Raw genomic sequence first — 23,219 nt, 5'->3', positions numbered from 1 at the left:
AATGGCCTTTATACATGTAATTGTTTTGATAATGTGTTTCTTCTTTGTCGTCATATTACTATTATTTTAGCGGAATGACCACGTTAACACAGACATAACAACAATTTTTTGTATTATATAAGATTTAATATTACAACAGTTATTTCGCATGTATAGCTGTATTTCTACAATTAAAATAAAAACAATCGAAACAAACACCATCGCCCATGGAAAACACTGCCAGCGCAATTAAACACTTGTCATTAAATACATTATTTATTTTATTGCCTTTACGTTCCAAAGTTTTGTTATTATCTATGCCTCGTTTACTTACATTTATTTCAAATCATAGTCAAGTGAATGCACATAAATGAACAGCGTTCTTGGGAAACTGGGCCAAATGCATGTGCGTAAAGTTGCGTCCAAGACAAGCGTATGAAGCCCGCTGGTGCTAATATTGGACGACACTTTCCGCCTCGACTGAGTTTTCGTTTAGGAGCAATTTTCTTCATACAAATAAAAATCCATACAGCGGAGAGTGTCGTACCTGATTAGCCTTTGTGGAATGCACAGGGTAATCTTGAAAAACAATACACGCATGCATTACGCCTATTTTCTAGAGCGCTGGACAAATACAAATTCAAAGATCCTTTTCGTCCATCTCAGCAGCCATTGTAAATGCCTGAAAAATAAAAGGGAACGGCTTTGTTTGATATCCGAAATATTTAACAGGGACGCTGATACAGAATCTTTAATAAATGAATCACTGGTACTTCTATTTAAAGAGAAACGATACTGTAATAGATTGACGATTTGACACTTTTGCCATCGCGGCTCCTAAAAAGCACAGTGTACAAAAAGGAGTGAAATAGCACAACTGACAAAAAAATGATGCTGGATATGTAATCAGTCAATTGTTGCAATCGATATAGAGGATATGTGTTGAATTCGGTAAAGTATCGTACTTTTTAACGCATATTCATGGAGAATGATAGTTGCACAAGTTGTACAGCCTCGAGTGGTACAATTGATTTTCTTTGATCCCAAGTCATATATATTAAACAAACACGAGCTAATTCACATCTAAAAACTAAATGCCTTTTACCATTTTATCAAAATACAAGTTTACTTTATACATGTCAATTAATATACATACAATTTAATCATAAACAAAATTATCGACTCACCCACTGAAAGAACGTAGCGGCACCAACGCTCGCCACTTGGACGGTTTCAAGGTCATACTTGGCGAGAATCTCATTTACTCGCTTAAGGACTTCTGGCTGAACGCTGTCTGTTTTGAAGTCGGCAACACGTCGCTTGAGAGAGTCTTTTCCACGCTTCGAAATTAGGCTCTGAATCTTCGACCATTTCTGTAAAACAACATCTTAATTGATAAATATATCAGGGAATTATATTCACACAATCAACAATTTCAGTTTAGTACTAGTGGTTATGAAGTCCTTGATGTTATGATGTCCGGCTGTTACATGTCCTTGGGGTTGAATTGACACATTGCACTATTTTTCTTCAATTTAAGATACTACTTCAATACAGATCATCTTATATTCTTACTAATCGTGTTACGAACGAAACTGAAATAAGTCAACATACCCTTAATTCTTGCTCTTGGTTACCCAGTAACAGAAAACTGGCAGCCATTACTGCGTGCACTGCGTCAGGCGGTTTCGGATAGCTCCGTATTTCGGATATCGTCTTTTGATTCATAGCAAGGACCTCGTGTCTGAGCCTTTTAAACCGGCGGAGCCTGGACCGCATCGCTTCTGCCCTGACCGCAAGGTCGCCGAGCTGGCGTCGAAGTGAGGTTCCACTGGCGCTTTGAAGAGCCTTCTCTAGAAGATCAAGGTCCTTCCGGGCGATTGCTTCCTCCAGATCTTTGTACAAAAGGAATGTCATAGTACACCTTATAGTATTTATTATTTACACTTAACATAAAAGCATTGTAATGACCAGTTAAGATCCCATAACGATCATAACAGATTCATAAAGAAAATGTTATAGAAATAACGAAAACCGGTACACAATTATACAATGAAATAAACTTTCGGATATCATATTTCATTGTGTTCAATGGTATGCTATACAAATACATATTTCATCAAGCATCACATATACAACTAAATAGTACACACGCAATTCTATAATCGACATTCTTCACAATGCAACAGAGCAAATGGTACTTAAAAATGGTACTAGACGAGTACCTCTGTTTAACTTAGCGAAATGAAGCTTCTTCCGGGAAAGCGCGAGGTCTCCCCGGTCCTCCATGTCGCGTTCGCTGAACTTGCTGATCCAATGCGCCAGGGCCTCAGCGTCGCCGCTCTCAACCGCCCTCTGCAGCTGAGACCGGATGTCCGCCAGCTCCGGGTCCTGGGGTGTGTATTTTTATTAAGTTTCTATTGGTTTATTGAGTAATAATTGTCCATTTATTACACAACAACCCGCGTACCGTACTATCAATTATTAATCGCTTTTCACTATAACCACTTGTGTTTTTTAGATTTAATATTGGAAAAGTATATGGTACTCAATATATTTATCAGTGAACGCATTTACAATAAAATACATACGGACAGTCGTCTCATTTCGCTACATAATGTCTGACTTACCTCAACTAGTTTCGTACGACGCATGAGATAATTGCAGACGTTCTTTCGTTCCGATCCATCATTTACGAACACCTGAAGCGCATATTCCCCCTCACCTGGAGGCGCCACCTTGATCACAGCGTAGCCGCCCTCTGTTTCGAGTGTCACGTGACTTTTCATTTCGTCTCGAGACATCCCGTTCGTAACAAGATCAGCCTCGATGTCAATCTCTTGGTCTCTCGGTAGAGCGAAACGGACAAACGTGACTGGTTCTTCATCCAGGCTTACCAAAGCGTTTTTGTGGGAGAAACTATGCATGCCGACCGCGTCCAACTCAGCGTTTGGTCCCCAGCCAATAGCAGGAGTTATGGGGTACGGCCGACAGTTCGGGTTCGTCTTTGAGCATACGATTTTGTACTCAACGACCCAATCCGACGGTAGAGAACATTTTGAGTCTTTACAAAAGACGTTCAATTTAAACACTCCTATGTACGGAAAGCGAAACTGGAGATATTCGGTGTGCTCGTATCTATAGCGGAATGAGTAGCCTTCCAGCGGCGTGACGTCATACTCCCCTTCCGCGTCCAATGCCCGTCTGGCATGCAGTGTGTACGACAATTTGTATCGCTGCGCACGGTCAACTGGCAGTGTAAACTCAAAGTTGCATTCGCCATCGCTAGTATGAACGACACAGTTTTCGTGAAGCCGTTCCTTCAGCTTTAGCTCATAGAAGGCCGGTTGGTAAAACGGAAGATCTTCAAACTCAATCTTCGACAGAGGTTTACTCAGCAACTGCCATGATGGGTTCTCCGGGAAACACTTGGTGATGAACATATCAGGGTCGGTCAAGAAATAAAACTCATTTCTAATGCGAGAGAGCGCGAATCTGGATTGAGCATTGTCGTTCGCGTCCCTCTCACTGCTACTACCCACTTCGCCCCATCTTCCGGTGCAGTACCCAGGCGCGCTGCTTGCTCCCCAGTACGGGTGCACCAGGCGCCACTCACCGTCTATAAGGACGGCGTTCCAGGAGTTTTTTCCCTTCTTGAACGAGACCTTGGCGCCTGCATCGTAGCAGATGCTCTTTGCGACCCCGTGAACAATCACGCACGGTATGTGGGATCGCCTGCAATACGGAACATATTGGCGCATACTTTACAATTATACGGTATATAATATTTGGTAATCAAACTGAATTTTGCACAAACTACCTGTGTTTTAATAATTAAAATAAAATTTATTTAAAAAGCAAAAACACAAAGTTATATAACTAGTACAATAATTATTTATACTATGCAACATTCAGACCAGCATGAAATGTGGTACGTGCATGCACATATTAGTATCAATGGTTTAAACAGTTCTGTATTCTGACATTGATAACGAAACAAAAGATTTACGCACATAGCATGTTTCATTATGAAACATTTCACAATTTATCTTTCTCAAGCATCAAAAAATAATATTTTTAAGTATAGCATGGTATGCTACTCGCCCAGTACATTTTTCAGAGCCACATAAAGTCACGCGTTTTATCATTTAAAATGCGATATGCTTATTCAAATAAGATACATTATCTTGCAAACTTAAAATAACAGCCCTTGAAACGTTAAACCACAATTTGTGCACAGATTGAGTTTTACATTAACATAAACGTCCAGTTCGAAATATGCATTCAGAACCCATTCCGATTATTTCTTAAAGCAAACTATTATCCTCATTGAATAAGATCTGTTGAAATACTAGGTATTTAATTTACCAATTTACCTGCACAATACTGCAAACAATTCTTGGTACGTTGCTTTTTTCTCCCTGATATTGAACAGGAACCCGCGTGGTGTATCCGTCTGAGTGAACCCGACTGATGACGTCATGGGAAGCCTTTGTGTCGTCACCCATATGTAGATTGATCTAACCATGGAGACGGTCGCTGTTAGGTCCTGCACTAAGTATTCTACCAGACTGTCGAAATCATCTTGAAGCGAATCAGGAGCCTGAAGCAAACAATATGCATGTTGTCATACTTAATTGCATGCAGTAAGTCTGAATATATTTAAAATACAGAGTTCGAGTCGATGGCACCTTTTATGTAATAGAAATGCATGCATTTGTGTGGGTGGATTTGTGTGGGTGGAGTGCGTTTTTCATTTTGTCGAACTTTCGATGAAGCAGTTTTCTTTTGAAGAAGACTTGGGATCTCTAGTTTAAGCGACATGAACTCATCAACGTGCGTAAACAAAAAAGCTTATTATGTAATAGTTTCTTGTTTTAATACAACGTTAAACAAGAGCTGTCAGAAGATAGCGCGCTCGACTTATCGAGTGCTTGACAATATAACGTAAGCCATCATGGGGAAATAATTCAAATTCAATAAGGTCAAGGTAATATAGTATTATTCTAACTAGAAGAGGACCATACTTGAAACATAATGATCGCTTATGTTTTAAAGAAGTGAAACATTATAGACGATTCTGAGTTCAGGTCTTTTTTAAACAATCTATTTAACACTTGTAAAGACATAAAACAAACTAATAAGATTATATTTCAAATTTGATAGCAATAGCTTGGATGGGATGGTTGGACGGTCTTCAAAAATAAAATAATAGAAATAAATATTTGTGTTTTTTTAAATATAATTAAAAAATATCTTTTTGTGTGGGGGGATGGAGAGGGGGAATAATGTGGTGGTGTGGTAATTTATTACATGATATTTAAAAAAATAAGAACAAAAAAGGACAAAATGGGGGAGGGATTCTGGGGTGGGGCGTGGGGAATGGTTTGGGTGGAGTCCATTGTTGTATGTCAGGTAAGTGTTGTTTTTTCAAAGAATGAATCAAATCTGAGCATAAATAAAGAAGTTATGGCAATTTAAGCAAAATGTATTTATTTGACCTTGAGATTCAAGGTCATTCAAAGGTCAAGGTCGAATTCAACTTGCCAGGAACAGTACCCTCGTGATAGTAAGAAAGTTTTTGAAGATTGAAAGCAATAGCCTTGATACTTTAGAAGTAAGTGCATCTCAACACAAAATTTAACAAAATATTCAAAGTTACTAAGTCGAAAAAGGGCCATAATTCCGTCAAAATGCCAACCAGAGTTATGCAACTTGTCCTGTACAGTCCTCTTATGATAGTTAGCGAGTGTTCCAAGTCTGAAGGCAATAGCTATGCTACTTTAAGAGTAAAATGGACCAAAACACAAAATTTCAATTTTTTTCAATTTTCTAAGTATTAAAGGGGCCATAATTCTGTCAAAATGCCAGTCAGAGTTACATTACTTTGCCTGCACAGTCTCCTTATGATAGTTAGTAAGTGTTGCAAGTATGAAAGCAATAGCTTTGATACTTTAGGAATAATGTGGACCCAAACACACAACTCAAACGAATTTTCTAAGTATAAAAAGGGGCAAAAATCAAAAAATAATGCTGACAGAGTTATGCACCTTAACCTACACAAACGTCTTGTTGCCATAAAGAAGTATTCTAAGTTTGAGTTAATTATCTTTGAAAATGTTAAAGTTATTCGACTTTATCAAAAATTTTAACCAACGCCGACGCCGGGCGAGTAGTATAAAAACATGTATACACAAAATACAACAAACAATAAAGCTTAATTCTTATTTCCATATAAATAATATATATGAGCCGCGCTCTGTGAAAAGGTGATTTAATGCATGTGCGTAAAGTACCGTCCCAGATTAGCCTGGGCAGTCCGCACAGGCTAATCAGGTACGAAACTTTCCGCTGTTATGGTATTTTTCGTTTGCATTTTTTCTCTTTTTCGTAAAAATCCAATTCATGCGGAAAGTGTCGTCCCTGATTAGCCTGTGCGGACTGTGACGACACTTTACGCACATGCATTAAACCCCCTTTTCACAGAGCACGGCCCATATATAATAAATGCATACATATTTCATATTTACAAGACTAGTATGACTTTTTTAAAATATATTTTGTACTAACGCTCATCGCATGCTCGTCAACGCGCACATGATCCTTGGCTACGAACACGTCGCTCTTCTGCTTGCTGGAGGGCCGGACTTCCGGGTAACCGTCTTCATCTTCTGGAACCACGCGCTGAAACCGGCAACGGGGGCATTTGGGTCTATATTGCGTTATATGTGTTACATTTTCATGTTGAAAATATCAAATGCAATGGAAGTATTATGTTGCCATAAAACTAGCATATATACCTGTGAGCGTACGCATTTTCATATTCGTTATATATTGCACTTGAAATGTATATTAAGAAACATGATATACCAATCTTTATGTTTGTGTCATGCAAAACTTTATGTCATTAAGTTCCATTTGAGGTTTTATTCGGTAAATCATTTAGATGGTAACTTAAAGACAATGATGAGAAACTAGATACTGTACTTCATTTTAATATCTCTATAATTTCATCGTACAATGCACCTGGGCCTAGCGGTACATACCGGTATATTACATATTGCTCATGTATCCAATGTAGAATAAACGAACTGAATGCATACCATATTATTAAAAATTCCATTCAAGCTTTCACAAGAACTGCTGCGATTAGTCTGATCAGAAAATGAGAGTTTGTCCGCGAATGTCAGGGGTGTTGTCGGAACAGACACTGATGATGACGGCGAACTTATACGGTGGCCATTTCCGTCCCATGCCTGTTTCAATGCTTTCCCACTCAATAGAGAGACGACAGATACAGTTACCGGTTCGCTTATTGTGCTTGAACGCGATCTCGGTGAGGTTTTCTTCTGCGAAACGGGCCTCGGGATGAGGGAAGCGCGCGACGGCTTTTCATTTAAGTCGCCGGGCCTTTTGTGGCTGCGTGAGTCGACTTGTGTAGACGTCACGGTCACGTCACTTTCAGAGAATTTGCTTAAGAAGGTGATACCTGACCCGGCGCAGTCGCCACTCGAAGCGCTTGACAGGGACCGTCGCAAACTTGCGGCTTTGTTAGATGCGACGCTTATCGGTCGCTTTGGGGTATGCGGCCTTTCCGTGTGGCTTCGGCTGTGTCTACGGAGGGTTTCGTGACCATCGTCGGCAGAATGAACGCTGCAGGAGTGAGGCGTTCGCTTCCTCTCATAGAGTGACACACATCTCCCCAACTGAACGCTGTCCACGATATCAACGCGCGACGTCGTGCATGTGCTCACGCCATACACAGTGCTTGACCTTACCATTTTCCTGCTTTCAGAATGTACAGGCGAAACACATGGGCCAGCATTAGCCATCTTTTCAACTTTATCCATTTTCTGCGTACAATTCGGTTTCATTTTATTTCCGGACACCCGATTTGGGTCACCAGACTTGGGCACATGCCGTTTTCCATTGAAAGTGTTCACATCTAAACAAACATTCCTTGAAAAATGTTCTTGATTATTATCTTGAAACAAATTATGTAATAAATCCGCAGTTGGAATGATCAAACACTGTAACTCCCCGGTTCGCTTCAACACGGACTCGGGCAACCAATCGGCGACTTTGTCACGTGACACACTCATTATCTCGCTACCCAGTGAGAAGCTTTTCCGATTGACTTCTCCGTCTAAGGACAGTCGGTTTTGGAATTTGAATTCTAATGTCGGTGAAACGCTGGGCGTAACTAGCGCAGATTTGGATCGATACCTTCGTCCTTTTTGCACATTCGCCATGACTATTTCGAAAATACACACAATTCTTTCTGCAATTATGATGAAATAACTAACACCCACTTTATTCGATTTGATCCGCACGCAATAGTCTATGCAGTCGTTTATCTTCCTCGAATTTGTGTCTCAATTTTATATAACGAACGTATTTTATAAAAACAAAAGCCAATAAATTGCCTGTGGTAATTTGCTATGATTACTTAACACGAGTACGTTATCATTAAACGTCCGCACAGTATCATGTCATAACTTCCGGGTTTTGACAGGTTAACTCGATCTTAACTGCAACAAAATTGCCCGACTCCTTTATTGTGGGTTTCAAAAAGGTAATCAACGTCCGATTATGTCAAAATTGTCATATTCGAATACCCGTAAATAGATCCTATAGAATGTCTTGTTTCTAGCAACTAACACTTAACAGTTTTCTTTCACTCGCGAAAAGTTCGGACGCATGTATTTTTAATCATGCGATGAAATTAGTTCGTTTGTTCTGCGTTCATGAAATATAAAAACAATCCGATAGCAATATTGTGTCAAAATTGTCAGCAATCTATTATGTATGTGCCTTTCGACGATGTGTGATTAAGCGGACAGATGATACCTGCACGCATGCCCGCTACTTAATTGTGAGAACAGATGGCTATATACATACTGATTTGTACATAACGAAATGTGTTATATACGTAGATTATTAGTTGATAAAAAGAACTACATCCATGCCAATAACTTCATAATTTATTGTGATTGTTAAAACAAATAATACTTATTAAAACACGTATTTGGTTTTTATTAGGTCTTTATTTCTTATAATTAAAATACATTTGTAATAAAATGCGGACAATTTAATTACAATACATATTTTACGACTGAAAAAGTGTTAAAATGGCAATATTTTCATTGTGTACATCACACGTTATTTACTTATAAATACTAACACAGTCACTATCGATGTATATCTGGGGATATCTGTACACTTTGACAACTTATCAGATACCCTGATACCGGCTGGCGATATAATTATCGCCCCTTAACGTACAATGATTAATTTTCTCCAACTAATAAAATTAATATACGGACTTTTGTTCTAGGCTACATTAAATTAACGACTGGACTAATTAACACAATTAGTACTTTACGCGACGCATTATTCTTGTTGAGAAATTTAAATGAAAATAATCATTTTACAATGAATTAATAATCGTATACATGATATTTACATATTGTTCTGGTTCCATAGTATCTCGTAAGTTTCCGAAACAAGCTTCAAAGGTGCGAACACATTTTTTACATTACGTAAATGTTGTCCACAGGTTTGTGGTACTTATCGATCTAAAGCGCATGTCAGGTATTTCGATCATGCGACTGCATGAATGTTGTCTGACCAGATGTTCTTTTATTGAAAATGTTTGTGATGTATGAAATATACACCATCATACTTGGGCAAAAACATATTGTATTATGAACGTAGTATATTACATGTCTGTGCGAAACTGGTATACAATCGATATTGTAACGTGTATGAAATTATGCAAGTTTTGCTATCAACAACATTATTTATTAAACATTATTTATTTAATAATATTATGAACGTATAAATACACGGCATGAATGAAGTAGTAAATTCGCCAGCTTTTTCACAGTAAGGTGTCTCGGAGAACACATACACGGAAAGACAAACCAACGTATCAATACGACAGTAGGTGCAATGGTTAAATCGTGGAAACAAATAAGGGAACTGAATACGACATGTTGCATTTAACAATACAATAATAAATATGTCATTTATAATTATAGAGTAATCAATAACCTCATTTACTAGTGCATTTGTTTGTCTAGACTGAAATAATTGTTTGTGTTAAATCATCGTTTTAACTATTGCTGACAAGAAAAGAAGACCGGATATTGACAGCGATGGCATTCATAACATAGCTACAAAAACTACTAATTTTATAATAGATGTATGCTTTTAAAGAAAATAATTGAATACCAAGATAGGACACAAGACTATAGAAGACGAAAATGACAATTGCATGTACCGGCAAATTATTTGAATGTATTTAACAGATATACACCATATTATGTCCTTGCTTCTTAACAATGGGAAATTGTTCGCATGTTATTCTTATACGACCCTGTTTACATATAAATCAATGTTAAACATTGATAAGAGAATAACATAGACGCATAACTTAATAACCGTTTTGTCAACAATAAGCTGAAATCGATTATTTGCATGTATAAGTGTTTTAAACGACGGAATGATTGTCTGTGTTTTTATCTCCACGCTTTTCGGAGAAAAAGTGGGGATATTTTGGTTATCTCCGTCTTCCGTCAGTCCGTCCGACCGACCGTCCTGGCCACTTCCTCCTCCTACACTATAAGCACTAGAACATTGAAACTTACACACGTGGTAGATATGAGCATATGTGAGACCCTGAACTATTTGGAATTTTGATCTGACCCCTGGGTCAAAAGTTATGGGGGTTGGGGTTGGGCCGGGTCAGAGATTTTCACTCATTTTTATGCCCCCGGTATGGTGCATTGGTTATATCTTTTGCTATATTAAAGATAGCAACTTGATATTTGGCATGCATGTGTATCTCATGGAGCTGCACATTTTGAGTGGTGAATGGTCAAGGTCATCCTTCAAGGTCAAAGGTCAACAAACTAATCCAAGGGAAGTAATAAGCTTTAATGGAAGGTAATTAATGAACCTGCCAAATGATTTTTTTTAAATAAATCAAAGCGGCGCAGGAGGGGGCATTGTGTTTCTGACAAACACATCTCTTGTTTATGTTATTTTAAATTAACTTCTTCATTTCTACACCGATTTACTTCCAATTGATACTGAACATCTCTTATGACAATACGGTAAATCTCAACTATGCATGTCCCCATCACCCTGGGGTGCCCCCTGGGGCAAACATGCGGCGTGGGGATACGCGTCGGCCTCTGCCGCGCCATTTCTAGTTATTGTTGCCGTTAAGTAGATTTAAAATGCGAAAATAAAAATGTATCAACAGTTAAAACAGCAACAACATACTCAGACAAATATATATAGTCCAACCTGTGTATAGCATTAGTCAAGGACAGTGGTCAGGGTGGCGATTGTAGGCAGATGATCGCTGACCTCAGGTGACCACGTTTGAGATGGTTGTTCAGATGACAGTATCATCTCATTGAAAGAAACAGACACCAAAAACTGATAAATACCATGGCATCGGTGAAGCTCTCATTAACCACATCGCTCATTCCATTGTATTCAATGCCAATTTTCGGACGTTTTATACTCATTTGACTCATACTTTTCCACTATTTTATGCTTAATAGAAATCACACTCTGCAGTTGCGTACGTCCAAGACATAACTCACTTACATTCATACCGATTCAAACCGTTTCACACATTTGTCCCGCTCCTCTAACGTGAGGTACTTGCATTTACAACTCATTGTTAGTACGCGATGTATTTACCAATTCAAAATAATGCACACAAAGGTATGACTTTATGCCAAGTTCATCATAAAAACGAGATGAATACATGGGCGTCGGAACATATGCATGGTGCAGCGAGGAGGGGACCCTACAGATAAAGACTCGTTTCATTATAACGAGTGTAACAAACCTAAATATTGCTTTAGGAAGTGTTTCGGGGATCGTTATTATAAATCGCTACATGATTATACACGAACATAATTTATTTAAAGGCGCAGTAAAATAATTGTTGTAAAAATCTCAAGAATACACTGATAAGTAGCATATCTCAATATTAGCCAGATACGTGTCAGCAGAATACTAAAGACCGCGGATTGGGGATTATGCGATGTTTGTGAGCTGCAAAACACTGATTCGTGTATAAACACTCTTAAGTTTAAGTCCGGAATCAAGTGTAAACAGTCGACATATCAGTATAAATGAAGATAAGTGTTTCGTAAGTAATACTTATCATAACAGTCTAGAGTTCCTTAGCGTGAAGCATGCTGTGAGGGTATTGTCACACACGTAAAATATGTCATTAAAACATAAGATTGGATATGAATTATATATAAATTCTATAGGTACATTAAATTTTATGATAAACACTCAATTGCACTTCTAACGCATCGCGCTTGTAATTTCAAGGCATAAATTAATGGATTATTATATCCAGGGTCGTACGCAGGAATTTTCGACTCGGGGAGGGAGGGGGGGGGGGGGCGCAAACTGAGGAGGGTGCGTGAGGTGTCTTCCCTACTGCATTTTATTTTTTTTAATATGGCACTTTTCAAGATGAAATATAATGCTTAAAAATATTTTTGTGATACAAATTTATGGAATATATCAAGTAAATCATCACCGTTCTGAAGTCTAAAGCTTTAAAAAAAATGGTGTGAAATTCACACCTATGTTTCAAGCTTTAGATATCAGAAATATATGATGTTTGATGAAGAAGGAAAGCAAACTTTGAAAATCAAAAACCTTTATTAAGTAATGTATCATTAAGTATGACTGACATATACAATAATAGTGTTTTCTCCTAGAATTTAAACCTCCTCTTAAGTTACATAGTAAATTCCTTATAAATGTTTATCATCTTCTGCATATTTTCTTTCAGCAACACAGATAAACAACCACGATTGTCTGCAACTCCGACATTAGATTTGACAAAGACAAAGACCTATAGATAACACAGATTGGAAACTTCGCGCCTTATCGGGCTATCTCGCGGCGGGGTCACGTGGTCGTGAAACTGATAAGAACACTTAGGATTATAGGTTACAGTACACTAAAAACCGTTTCATGAAGGGCTGTACTCTCTAAAATAGTACTATAGTTGACAGGAAGGCATGTTTTACACTTTTATCTATTATTCGGGTGATATCTTTCGGAGATAATGGTAGGGCATGAATAGGTGTTCATTACTGAATCCCTGAAATATGATAAACTTGAAGACTATAGTAAACCATCGCACTGAAAAAGGTTACATTCCACTAAGAAACGGCCGGAAAAAAAAGTTGCAAAAAACAGTCGATTTTGATTTGTGTCAAGTTCTTTCTTGCTTTGTACATGACATATCTTTTTTATTGCATAAATGGATTCCGCTTAGAATGGCCTTTAAGAAAAGGTATGGTTATGGGGGTCTATATGTGCAAAATGTTGCATTTATTTTGGCCAAAAGTTGTCGCTTTCACATTGAATTATATAGGGACACTATTTAGTGTATTCTGACCTAAAGGCAAACCAGGCCAGTCACAAAGGAGCTGCATTTACAGAAATTCACCATTTTTGGGGCGGGATTTTACGCGTTTGGGCAAGTTTCACGGAATAACTGCGTTTGTTTCATGAATTAAAGGAGCATAGCGGGTTTTTAAGAAAAAAAAAATGCGTTTTAGAGGAAAATAAGAAAAAAAACGTACACAATCTCGTCTTGAGCATCTCAGATCCCAACAATTTGTGCTGAAATAACGCATAAACATGTTTTGATAGTTGTTTACTTCTTTTTCTACATAGCTTGTAACAATATTCCAGTATTATGGCCGATTTTTATTGTTAAGTGTTATCTTTTTTACTCCTAAATGCCCTTTATTAATCAAAGCTCCTACCGCGAAAGCCAGATGGCTTACCAGGCGTTTACTATCGAAAAATACTTATTTTTCGCGATGTTAACACTAAACGTTGTCTTATAGGTTACAGTACACTAAATAACCGTTTCATGAAGGCTGTACTCTCTTAAAAAGTACTATAGTTGACAGGAAGGCATGTTTTAGACTTTTATCTATTATTCGGGTGTTATCTTTCGGAGATAATGGTAGGGCATGAATAGGTGTTCACTACTGAATCCCTGAAATATGATAAACTTGAAGACTATAGTAAACCATCGCACTGAAAAAGGTTACATTCCACTAAGAAACGGCCGAAACAAAAAAGTTGCAAAAACAGTCGATTTTGATTTGTGTCAAGTTCTTTCTTGCTTTGTACATGGCATATCTTTTTTATTGCATAAATCGATTCCGCTTAGAATGGCCTTTAAGAAAAGGTATGGTTATGGTGGTCTCTATGTGCAAAATGTTGCATTTATTTTGGCCTAAAGTTGTCGCTTTCACATTGAATTATATATGGAAACTATTTAGTGTATTCTGACCTAGGATCAGCAGACGATTTATTCCATGAATCAATCGGAGTAGTCCGGAGATAGCCGGTGTATCACGATTGCGATAAGATAGCGACGCGTCAGTAGCAACGGCTACGATTATCGAGCAAAGTTATGCGAATATGTAACGGCGCTATAGAAAGGCGGCTGTAACTTGGTCAATAATGATCCGATTTTTATAAAATAAAGTTTCATAGAAACATGAGTAATTATGTTTTTTAAAAAATCTCGATTTTATTTACCTACAATTAGAATTTATAATGCCGAGATCGTTGAAGAAATAGCGCTAAGAACTTCCAAATCGCGGCGAGAATGCTGTTGAATAGTTTATTTGAAAGGCTTTTGCTGATAAAATATTCTTGTATTATTTGGTATTTTAAACAGTTAAAACCATATAAAATATTATTATTTCAAAACGGATAGATATATGTGGACACATAGATCTAGGTCTCTGATTAAAACAACATTACAGTATAATAAATGCTATGATCGTTCGATCCCAAAACGGTTTCAGTTAGACTTATTTCAATATTGATTGTGTAGATTTTTTCAATTGTTTAATTCTCTTTTTATTTAGATCTTATTCATGAGTTATAGGTTATAAAAGTTTTGTTTGTAATCCAGTTTTTTTTCTTTTGGTAATTAAATTAAGCTTTCAGTATCGTGTGCTAGGATTTCGCGAAAAGAAAAAAACCCATTTCACGCGCGTGTTAATCGTCGGATCAATTAGCGAACTGAAGAAGATGCTTTGTGTGTTTTTTCTTTATTCTTGATAATTAATTAAAAGAAGAGATCCTAACTTCAATTATCAGTTTGCGTTGTTGATTGATTTAAATTGTGTGATAAGTGGCCGCGGCCGGCGAATTCATTCTTTATATGTCATTGTGATGTCCAATTAAGGTACCGTAATAACTCTATGTTTTCGGACACTTAAAAATAATAAAAAAATTTCGTGTCCGAAAACTTAGATACGAAAAATATTCACAAAATACAGGTGTCCGAAAACTTAGAGTCGAAAATTGAAGTGTCCGAAATAGCGTCAATTGTATCAACGACTACGGGTAATAGCACGCGCTTGTAAAATACCATGCCGTATAGTATAAATTACAGTTATATGTGTTTGCACTGCATTTTAAATCATTTTAAATGCTTAATTTATTTGACAGATCGTTACTACAAGTTTGTACTTTGACCAACGAGTTCAAAGATGAGCATGTGATGTACCGATACTCGCTAGTATGAACCTGTAATTAACGCAAAAAAAACAAACAATGAATTCTTTGTTGGTTCATTTCCGATAGTTGTTGTCTTACACCTTCCATTGTGCGTAAAACTTGCAATAGGGAGAATCACACTTTGAAGTGTTTAGTATTTGTCAGTTATTTTACTGAGAAGGGGAAGTACCATTGCGGTAGATAATAGCACATTTCTGCTGTGACGTCACTAATTGCTAAGCTGACCGATACATAGGTCACGTGGTTTAACCACAGACAAAGGATTCACTCATGTGGATTCACTCATATTAATTGGCACTACCCCTCGTAATTGACATAACGCTTATGCTATCGGGCGAAACCATTGATTCATACCGGTTTACAAGGTTAATTACCCTATAACGCAAATATAATGGTCCGTTGCCCCTTAGGCATGCACCTGTCATGTTTTATGATGCTAATCTGGTTGTAAAACCCCATGATCGAAGTGTCATTAGATATCGAAAACAGGACCGAAATTTGGTTAAATAGCGCTGTAAAATAGACTGTCCGAAAACTTAGAGACATTAATTATGGACGAAAACTCGTGTGTCCGAAAATTAAGAGTCACGAAAAATAATTATTTTTGCTAAAAAACGGGGTGTCCGAAAACTTAGAGTAATTACGGTAAGTCTTTGTTGTGAATGTTTTAGATTTTAATATACTTGTTTATAATAATACGTGTTAAACACGGTGAAATGCTGTATAAAACTGTTTAAAAAAAGATTAATAAATTATTTCATCTGTTACTGTGCTATTCTCGATTGTGTATCTTATAAGTTGGACATACATATTTTGGATTTTACATTTTTAATTTTCTGTATCATTTGTGCAATCATGTCGCGTTACAGAGACCCTGATTTTTTCGCTTGGAGTGATAGTGATTTATACCTTAATGAGCTTTTTGAAGGGGAATATACTGACAATGACTCTGTTTGTACTGATAAACATAGTGTTAGTGTTGATAAGAAAGATATATATGTGTGTCCTATTTGTTCACGAGAATACAAGACTATATCTGGGTTCCGAGGTCACGTAACGAAAAAGCATGACGAGAACTTTAAAGGTATGGCATTTTTCTTCATTTCTTCAAAGAACAATTCTCACAATATATGTGTATCAAACAGGTATTTCCTGATCAGCAGCCACGTTATAGTTCCGAATTATCTGCAATAGATTTTATATCCAGTACTAGCATAGATTAGGTTTATAATGGTATCAGTCTATAAGTCTGCAAATCTTTAAATATAATATAAGTGATTTGTTTTTATACCGGGGGTGGGGGGGGGGGATAGATCTGATTGAAAGAGACAGTTTTCATCTGTTAAAAATGACTTTAATAATGGCATTCATTAAAGTATCACATGATGAAAAAAAAACAGTATCAAAAATATATATAAATATATAAATTCCATACTTCGCGAAGGCTGTCTGTCCCCAGTGGACATGTTTGACAAAATTTATGTCGAGCAAGCTGACAGATTTTAGGATCTTGTTCGAATGACTGTCTGGAAAAATTAAGGAAAATAAAATTTATATAAATACTTTAATAAATGTTATCTATAGGTCTTTGGATTTGACTTGTACATTTTATCTATAATAACCTGTCTTCCGGACTTTTTTACGCAACGCTTTCAGATATCGAGCTGATTTTTGGTATGCGAGTCTACCTACATGACCTACAGATGGAGTGTGAAATTCGTTCCGGTCCATTGAGTTTTGGCGGAGGGTCCAGGGCCCCAGGGCCTGGGTACGGGCCTAATTATATCATATTGAACTGCAATATGGTATTGTTTGTGTTTATATTGCCGCACATGATATACGACCCCTTTTGCATGATGAGGTTCATGTATGTGTCAACCTGTCACCACAGCAACGATTTCGGATCAGATATTGAACAGCCAGGAATAGATACTTGGAGAGTGTATTATCAATCATGACCTACTGCACGGCCGTTAATCACGCGCGCCACCTCTTTTTGCGATGCATTAATAGGTCACATAACCCCAAACCGGAACTCCTGTCTGCAGGGTTACATGCAGTCAGTTTGATACTTAGCACACATTGTTCAGTGCATGCTGCATAGGATTTGTAAAATACATTGCAAATGGAATGTTTTGGTATCAATTTGAAGGTATATTTGTAAGCAATAAGAAAAAAAGCCATTTTTGTGCTCTACTTTTTCTGTTGATGGTTCCCGGCTTTGAAAGTAGGTCATACTATTTGAGCCCAAAATGGTCGCCTGCACAGCTGTCAAAACCGGTTTGCCTATTCTAAGGTGAATATTTTGAGTAACAACGTATAGAATTTAATGACATCCATTTTTTCAAAGGATTGTGCATTTATCTTTCCAATGATGTATGATGATATAGTGGGTCATTGCTTGATCATGGTAAAAATTGATATCGAACTTCAACTATTTTATATGTAATATAGAAGGAAATTAATTGCGCATGCGTAACCTTAATAAATGAGCCAATGCAACTTCCGAGGTGGCGCTTTTTTTCAACATAATTCGCATTATTTTTTAAATCGGGCAATGTAGTGCGATTTAGCGGAGATTTATTCGTCCAAAAATGTGCAGACAAGTACATTCTCAACCAATTTGAAAACGTGAGAACCTTTATAAGTTGTGACATGGTGGAGTTTTAAAAAGCATTTCGATGAGTTTTTCCTGTGTGATGTGAACATGTCCACCCAATTAAATCGCTAACGGCATCAAACGATTGCGTACAACATATAATAGATGCTGCATGCACACAAATATTGGCTTCTTACCGACGTAGTAGATAATTTTGCATTTTTCCAAAAGAGATGGAGCCAATGCTTAGGAGGTGGCGCTGATGATAGGAGGTGGCGCCAATGCAGGATGTATAAATTAACAGTCGTATCGTAATGACATTATCACATGACGTAGATTTGATAGATAATGTTATTTGATATTTTAAATTTATTTTTCAACGTACATACGAAGGCAAAATCTTTCCAGAACATAAACACAACCTATATTAAATAACATGTAGTTTTTTAAATAAATAAGTGATCAACTCAATTAAGAAGTCACCAACATTTTTAAAACATATTGTACGATGTATACCAAAAAAATTTATTACTCAATCAAACCATTAACTTAATGTTCAACATTATGAAAATAATTCATCGATATCAATAATTGTTAACAGTATGATAATTCACGAAATAAGTATAAGATAACACTTCTACTTGTAACTATGATTTGTGGCCGTTTATCCTAATGCTTAATTTACTTAAAGGCCAAGGTCAACGAATCTTAATTAGGCTTATTTATCTTGTTTTTCCCACCATCAACTCCAAACAATGAAGATAACTCGGTCTTTTTCCGTTAACATTTTTGTATTATACATGTTAAATGTTGGTATCTTACAAAGACGAACGTTTAAATCCATCATTACACTATTAGAAAACTACTTTTTCTAATTAAAAACGCAAGCGACTCAAAATTGCTAAAGTTGTCAACTTTTACAAAATAATGTAAGTCCTAAAATAAAATAGAAACCATAACATAAAATATTTCACTGTAGAATAGCTATAAACGTGCATTGGCGCCACCTCCTAAACTGAGCGCAACCTCCTTGGCATTGGCTCCATCTCCTTTTGAAAAATTCAAATTTATCTATTAGATCGGCTAGAAGCCGATGTTTTTGTGCACGCATTAACTTATACAGGTTCAAAGCAATCGTTTTATGTAATGAGTGATTACATTGGCAGGAATTTTGCCCGTAACACAGGCAAAAGACATCGATTTGCTTGTACGAATTCTACCATGCCACAACTTATAAAGGTTCTCACGTTTCCAAATGAGTTGTGATTGTATGTTTCTGTACATTTTTAGATGAATTTATAATCCCTGAATCGCACTACATTGGCCGATTTTTTTAAATAATGCGAAATGTGTTAAAAAACATAATACACCTAATCACACTGTAAAATTATACGTTAAAATTCAAAACATCCGGGCCTGAGCGTCACCTCGGAAGTTGCATTGGCTCATTTATTAATGCATCTCAAAAAAGAGGTGGCGCGCGTGATTAACGGCCGTGCTACTGGGATTAAGTTGAGCAAGTATTTGTTTGACCAATTTTATTTTGTTTTACTAAATTTTGTTAAAGTGCGCTGATGAACAACAACCCTGTTCACATTTTGTCTCTTAATTTTCGTATGTATTGGCTGCTGATAAAACTATGTCTATGTTAATAAAAAAAATGTTATTTACGCTCAGAAAACATATTTTGTATGATTTTTAAAGGAATTTTCATTTGTGAAATTCTGAAAATTTAAAATTTTAGATTTGTTTATTTTACCCCCAAACAATCATTTAGTCATATGAACAGTCTGATGTAAATCAAACTATGAAATATATGAAAAACAGAATATTAGTTATATGGAAAATAATACTTTTGACATGCCCTTTCGTCTTTCCGTCCGTCCGTCCGCCTGTCTATCTGTGTGTGTGCGTGTGTCTGTCTGTGTATGCGTGTATCTGTTTGTCTGTCTGTCTGTGTCTGTCTGTCTGTCTGCGTGTCTGTGTGTCTGTGTGTCTGTCTGTCTGTATGTATATATGTCCGTCCGTCCGTCCGTCTGTCTGTATAACATAATAAAAACTGCCGCGTTCGTCCTTAATGTTAAGTTAGAAAGATATTTTAAAAAACAAACATATCTGTGAAGTCATTGACTATCACTCTCCATCCCATAAAGTATTGTATACATATGATCCCGAATGAAAAAAGTATGTTTATAATAATTTCAACCAATTTGCATGGATGAAGGTAAAAGGAGAGAAATTTGGATTAGTGTTATGCTGCTTGCAAATAAACATACCAAACAATTTAGGGTAGTGTTGACCACCCAATCAAGTGCAAGTAAGGTTCGTTCGCCAAGAGAGGTTTGGCTGTTAAATTATTCACATCCAATGATCAATACACCATGTTCGGGCTATAAATCAATCCTTTTTCGTAATCCAGGGTTTTAGAAATCACAAACCAGTTATACAGTCACGATAGATACCCGATAGTTCTGGCAAACCAAGTTGCTTTGGCTTGATAGTTCATGCACAGAACTTACTTGTGATTTTTTTTTATGATCGTGTTCATGCAAAAGGAAAGAGATTTGACTGGTTCGGAAAAAGTTATCGTTAAATATATGCTGTCATGAATATCGATTGAAATGTTAAGTTACTTTTAATGAGGTGGAAAGTCCAATTAATTATACATGAATTACAATCGCACTGAGTTTGATTAAATAAATTCATTTTACAATCAACATAAACAAAGAACAATCCTTCAAATCAGGACATAGATTGACTCATGAAGACAGAGATCAATGAATGTCGATCGTCAGGGGAAGCTACAGCTGCAAAGTGTTTAAAAAAGAGAGCAATTTGAAGGGAAATATACGTAAAATGAGATTATGGAGATCCTAAACGGACGTTGATTCGTTGACAATTAGCATAAAATGAGTGTCGATCTGTGAAAACCGGGATATATGCATGTGCGTAGTGTCGTCCCAGATAGCCTGTGCAGTTCGCACAGGCTAATCAGGGACAACACTTTTCGCTTTCATGGACGGTTTCTTTTAAAGAAAGTCTCATCGAAAAGTAAAAAAATGTATAAAGTGGGCACTTTCGTCCCAGATTAGCATGTGCGGACTGCACCGGCTAATCACGGAAGACACTTCAAACCAAAGATCAATCAATACAAATGGTTTAGTTATGAATATTTGCTTTAAGCACATGCAATAAGCGCAGTATCCCTAAACGCGGCATATATATTGCTTCTAGTTATGATAAGTAAACGCCAATTCGTTTATGGAGCAAACATGCATTAGATTTATAATTTTGATTATAATGTATCCTGATATTCTGAAATCACAATCGTCTCGGCGACAGTCGTTATCTGGATACTATACGAGTACTCACGCAAACACTTTTCCTCCGCGTTCGGGAGACTGTCGGAGTTCTAAGGCGTGATCTAATTGGGTATGATGTTCGTGGTAACGTAGTCTAGACGATGTCGGGTCAATGTCTTGTTTGACGGAATTTATATTGCATACATTACATATTAAAAGATTATGTAGCACAACTGGTTTACACAGTATTGCTTGCGTTTCTGTCATATGAAAGTTTGACCGACCCACTGTGATTCCTTTCTAAGAATGACAACGTCCAGACATAGATACAGACGGGGACTCAGTCAAAAAGCGGTTAGCTGGTTAAGGAGATAGTATCAAGACAATAAAAATGAGCCTCGTTTTGGCCTTAAAGCAGGAGTGTATTTAGTTGTCCCTGATTTGCATTTGCAGTCCGCACAAGCTAACCAGGGACGACAATTTCAACCCACACCGAATCATGGTCTAAAAGAGAACTCATTAAAACAACAAAACAACAACAGCAAGAAGTGTTGACCCTGATTAGTCTGTGCGGACTGCACTGGTAAGTCTGGTATGACAATCTAAGCATATGCATTAAGCACATTTTCCTAGAACGTGACTCAGTTAATGTCGAGCCTCTAATCTCAGTCCTTTGTACTTACTGGTTGTGTAATTCATTTGGACATCGTACAACTATTACTCACATGTTGCGAAAACTGAAGTGACGTTTTCCGTAGCAAGCTTCTTGTTCGAGACAGATGTCTACCCACCGCCTCAACCGTCGAATGGGTTTTACTGCGATCTTTGAAAACTTGACCCGCCACGGAGTGCTTTCTTGCGACCTCCTTCCGGTCTTCAGAGGGATCCGAACGCGCATGCGCAAAAGATCTGTCCAGAATATATGGTAGCTCATGTGCGGCAATTGATGTGGCTCTAGAAAGTTTCACCGACAAAGGCTCGCATTGGGACCGAACTTTTGCGAGGCTTTTTATGGGGCCGAGTTTCCTTTCTTTGTCGTTTGGCATTACATCTGGAATCAAAGAAATACATGCTGTTTACAAAGATGACATGTATCGTTGTCTGACTCAGGTCTTGATATATCAAAAAGTAAAAATTCCAATGTTTAGTCATTGAACAATGAAAACTTGAATTTGTTTACAATATTATATACATCAAGGCATCAAATTAAATTAATATTGTTCGCTCTAAGATGAATTATTTAGACATATTAACATCTACTGACAAAGTCTAACAGAGTAGAGCTCAATGTGAAAAAAGCCTGTACTATTTAAATTTATAAGTTTGTTGTTCTTACTAACACTGTGTAAACTAATTGATTGATTTATTATTTCCTCTATTTATTCACGCTTTTGTTTAGTTTTTCATTAGTGTGGTTATCTTTATGTATATTTGATTATTATGTGACCAAATGCATGTTTTAATTATTCTTTCATTTAATAGAAACTGATAAGTGTAAACTGGACTGAAATGATGTGAAATGATTACATACAAATGACTTAAAGAATAGTGATATAAATTTATAAAAATGTCAGCAGGTATTTTTATTCACAAGCAAACGATTAATCTCACCTTTCAATTTTTATTTTCCGAATGACTTTTTTTTTATAAAATGTTTATTTACGCCTTATTAAGGAATGTGACGCCGTTACCAGACGCCAATCCATGACGTCATAATTGTCACAACG

General features: G+C 36.9%; 1 protein-coding gene across 3 annotated transcripts; it reads right to left on the bottom strand.

The window, feature by feature from the left end:
* Window positions 1-128: 128 nt before the first annotated feature.
* On the bottom strand, window positions 129-23,219 carry LOC127876384 (hillarin-like). 3 transcript variants are annotated; one of them, XM_052421568.1, is made up of 9 exons: window positions 23,104-23,219; window positions 22,218-22,543; window positions 6,550-6,663; window positions 4,356-4,582; window positions 2,610-3,714; window positions 2,205-2,370; window positions 1,594-1,874; window positions 1,167-1,352; window positions 131-661 (listed from the first exon to the last, which is right to left on the bottom strand). In XM_052421568.1, the coding sequence occupies exons 2-9, from the start codon at window positions 22,536-22,538 to the stop codon at window positions 620-622; spliced, it is 2,442 nt and encodes an 813-aa protein (XP_052277528.1). In that variant the 5' UTR covers window positions 22,539-22,543; window positions 23,104-23,219; the 3' UTR covers window positions 131-619. The 3 variants fall into 3 exon arrangements, with proteins under 3 accessions (XP_052277527.1, XP_052277528.1, XP_052277529.1); XM_052421567.1 differs by lacking the exons at window positions 22,218-22,543; window positions 23,104-23,219 and adding an exon at window positions 7,083-8,835 and having other exon boundaries at window positions 129-661; XM_052421569.1 differs by lacking the exons at window positions 22,218-22,543; window positions 23,104-23,219 and adding an exon at window positions 11,605-11,723 and having other exon boundaries at window positions 132-661.

The sequence above is a fragment of the Dreissena polymorpha genome, chromosome 4 (assembly GCF_020536995.1).
Source record: "Dreissena polymorpha isolate Duluth1 chromosome 4, UMN_Dpol_1.0, whole genome shotgun sequence".
Classification (NCBI taxonomy): Eukaryota; Metazoa; Mollusca; class Bivalvia; order Myida; family Dreissenidae; genus Dreissena; species Dreissena polymorpha.
This window is presented reverse-complemented; position numbering and strand designations above follow the sequence as displayed.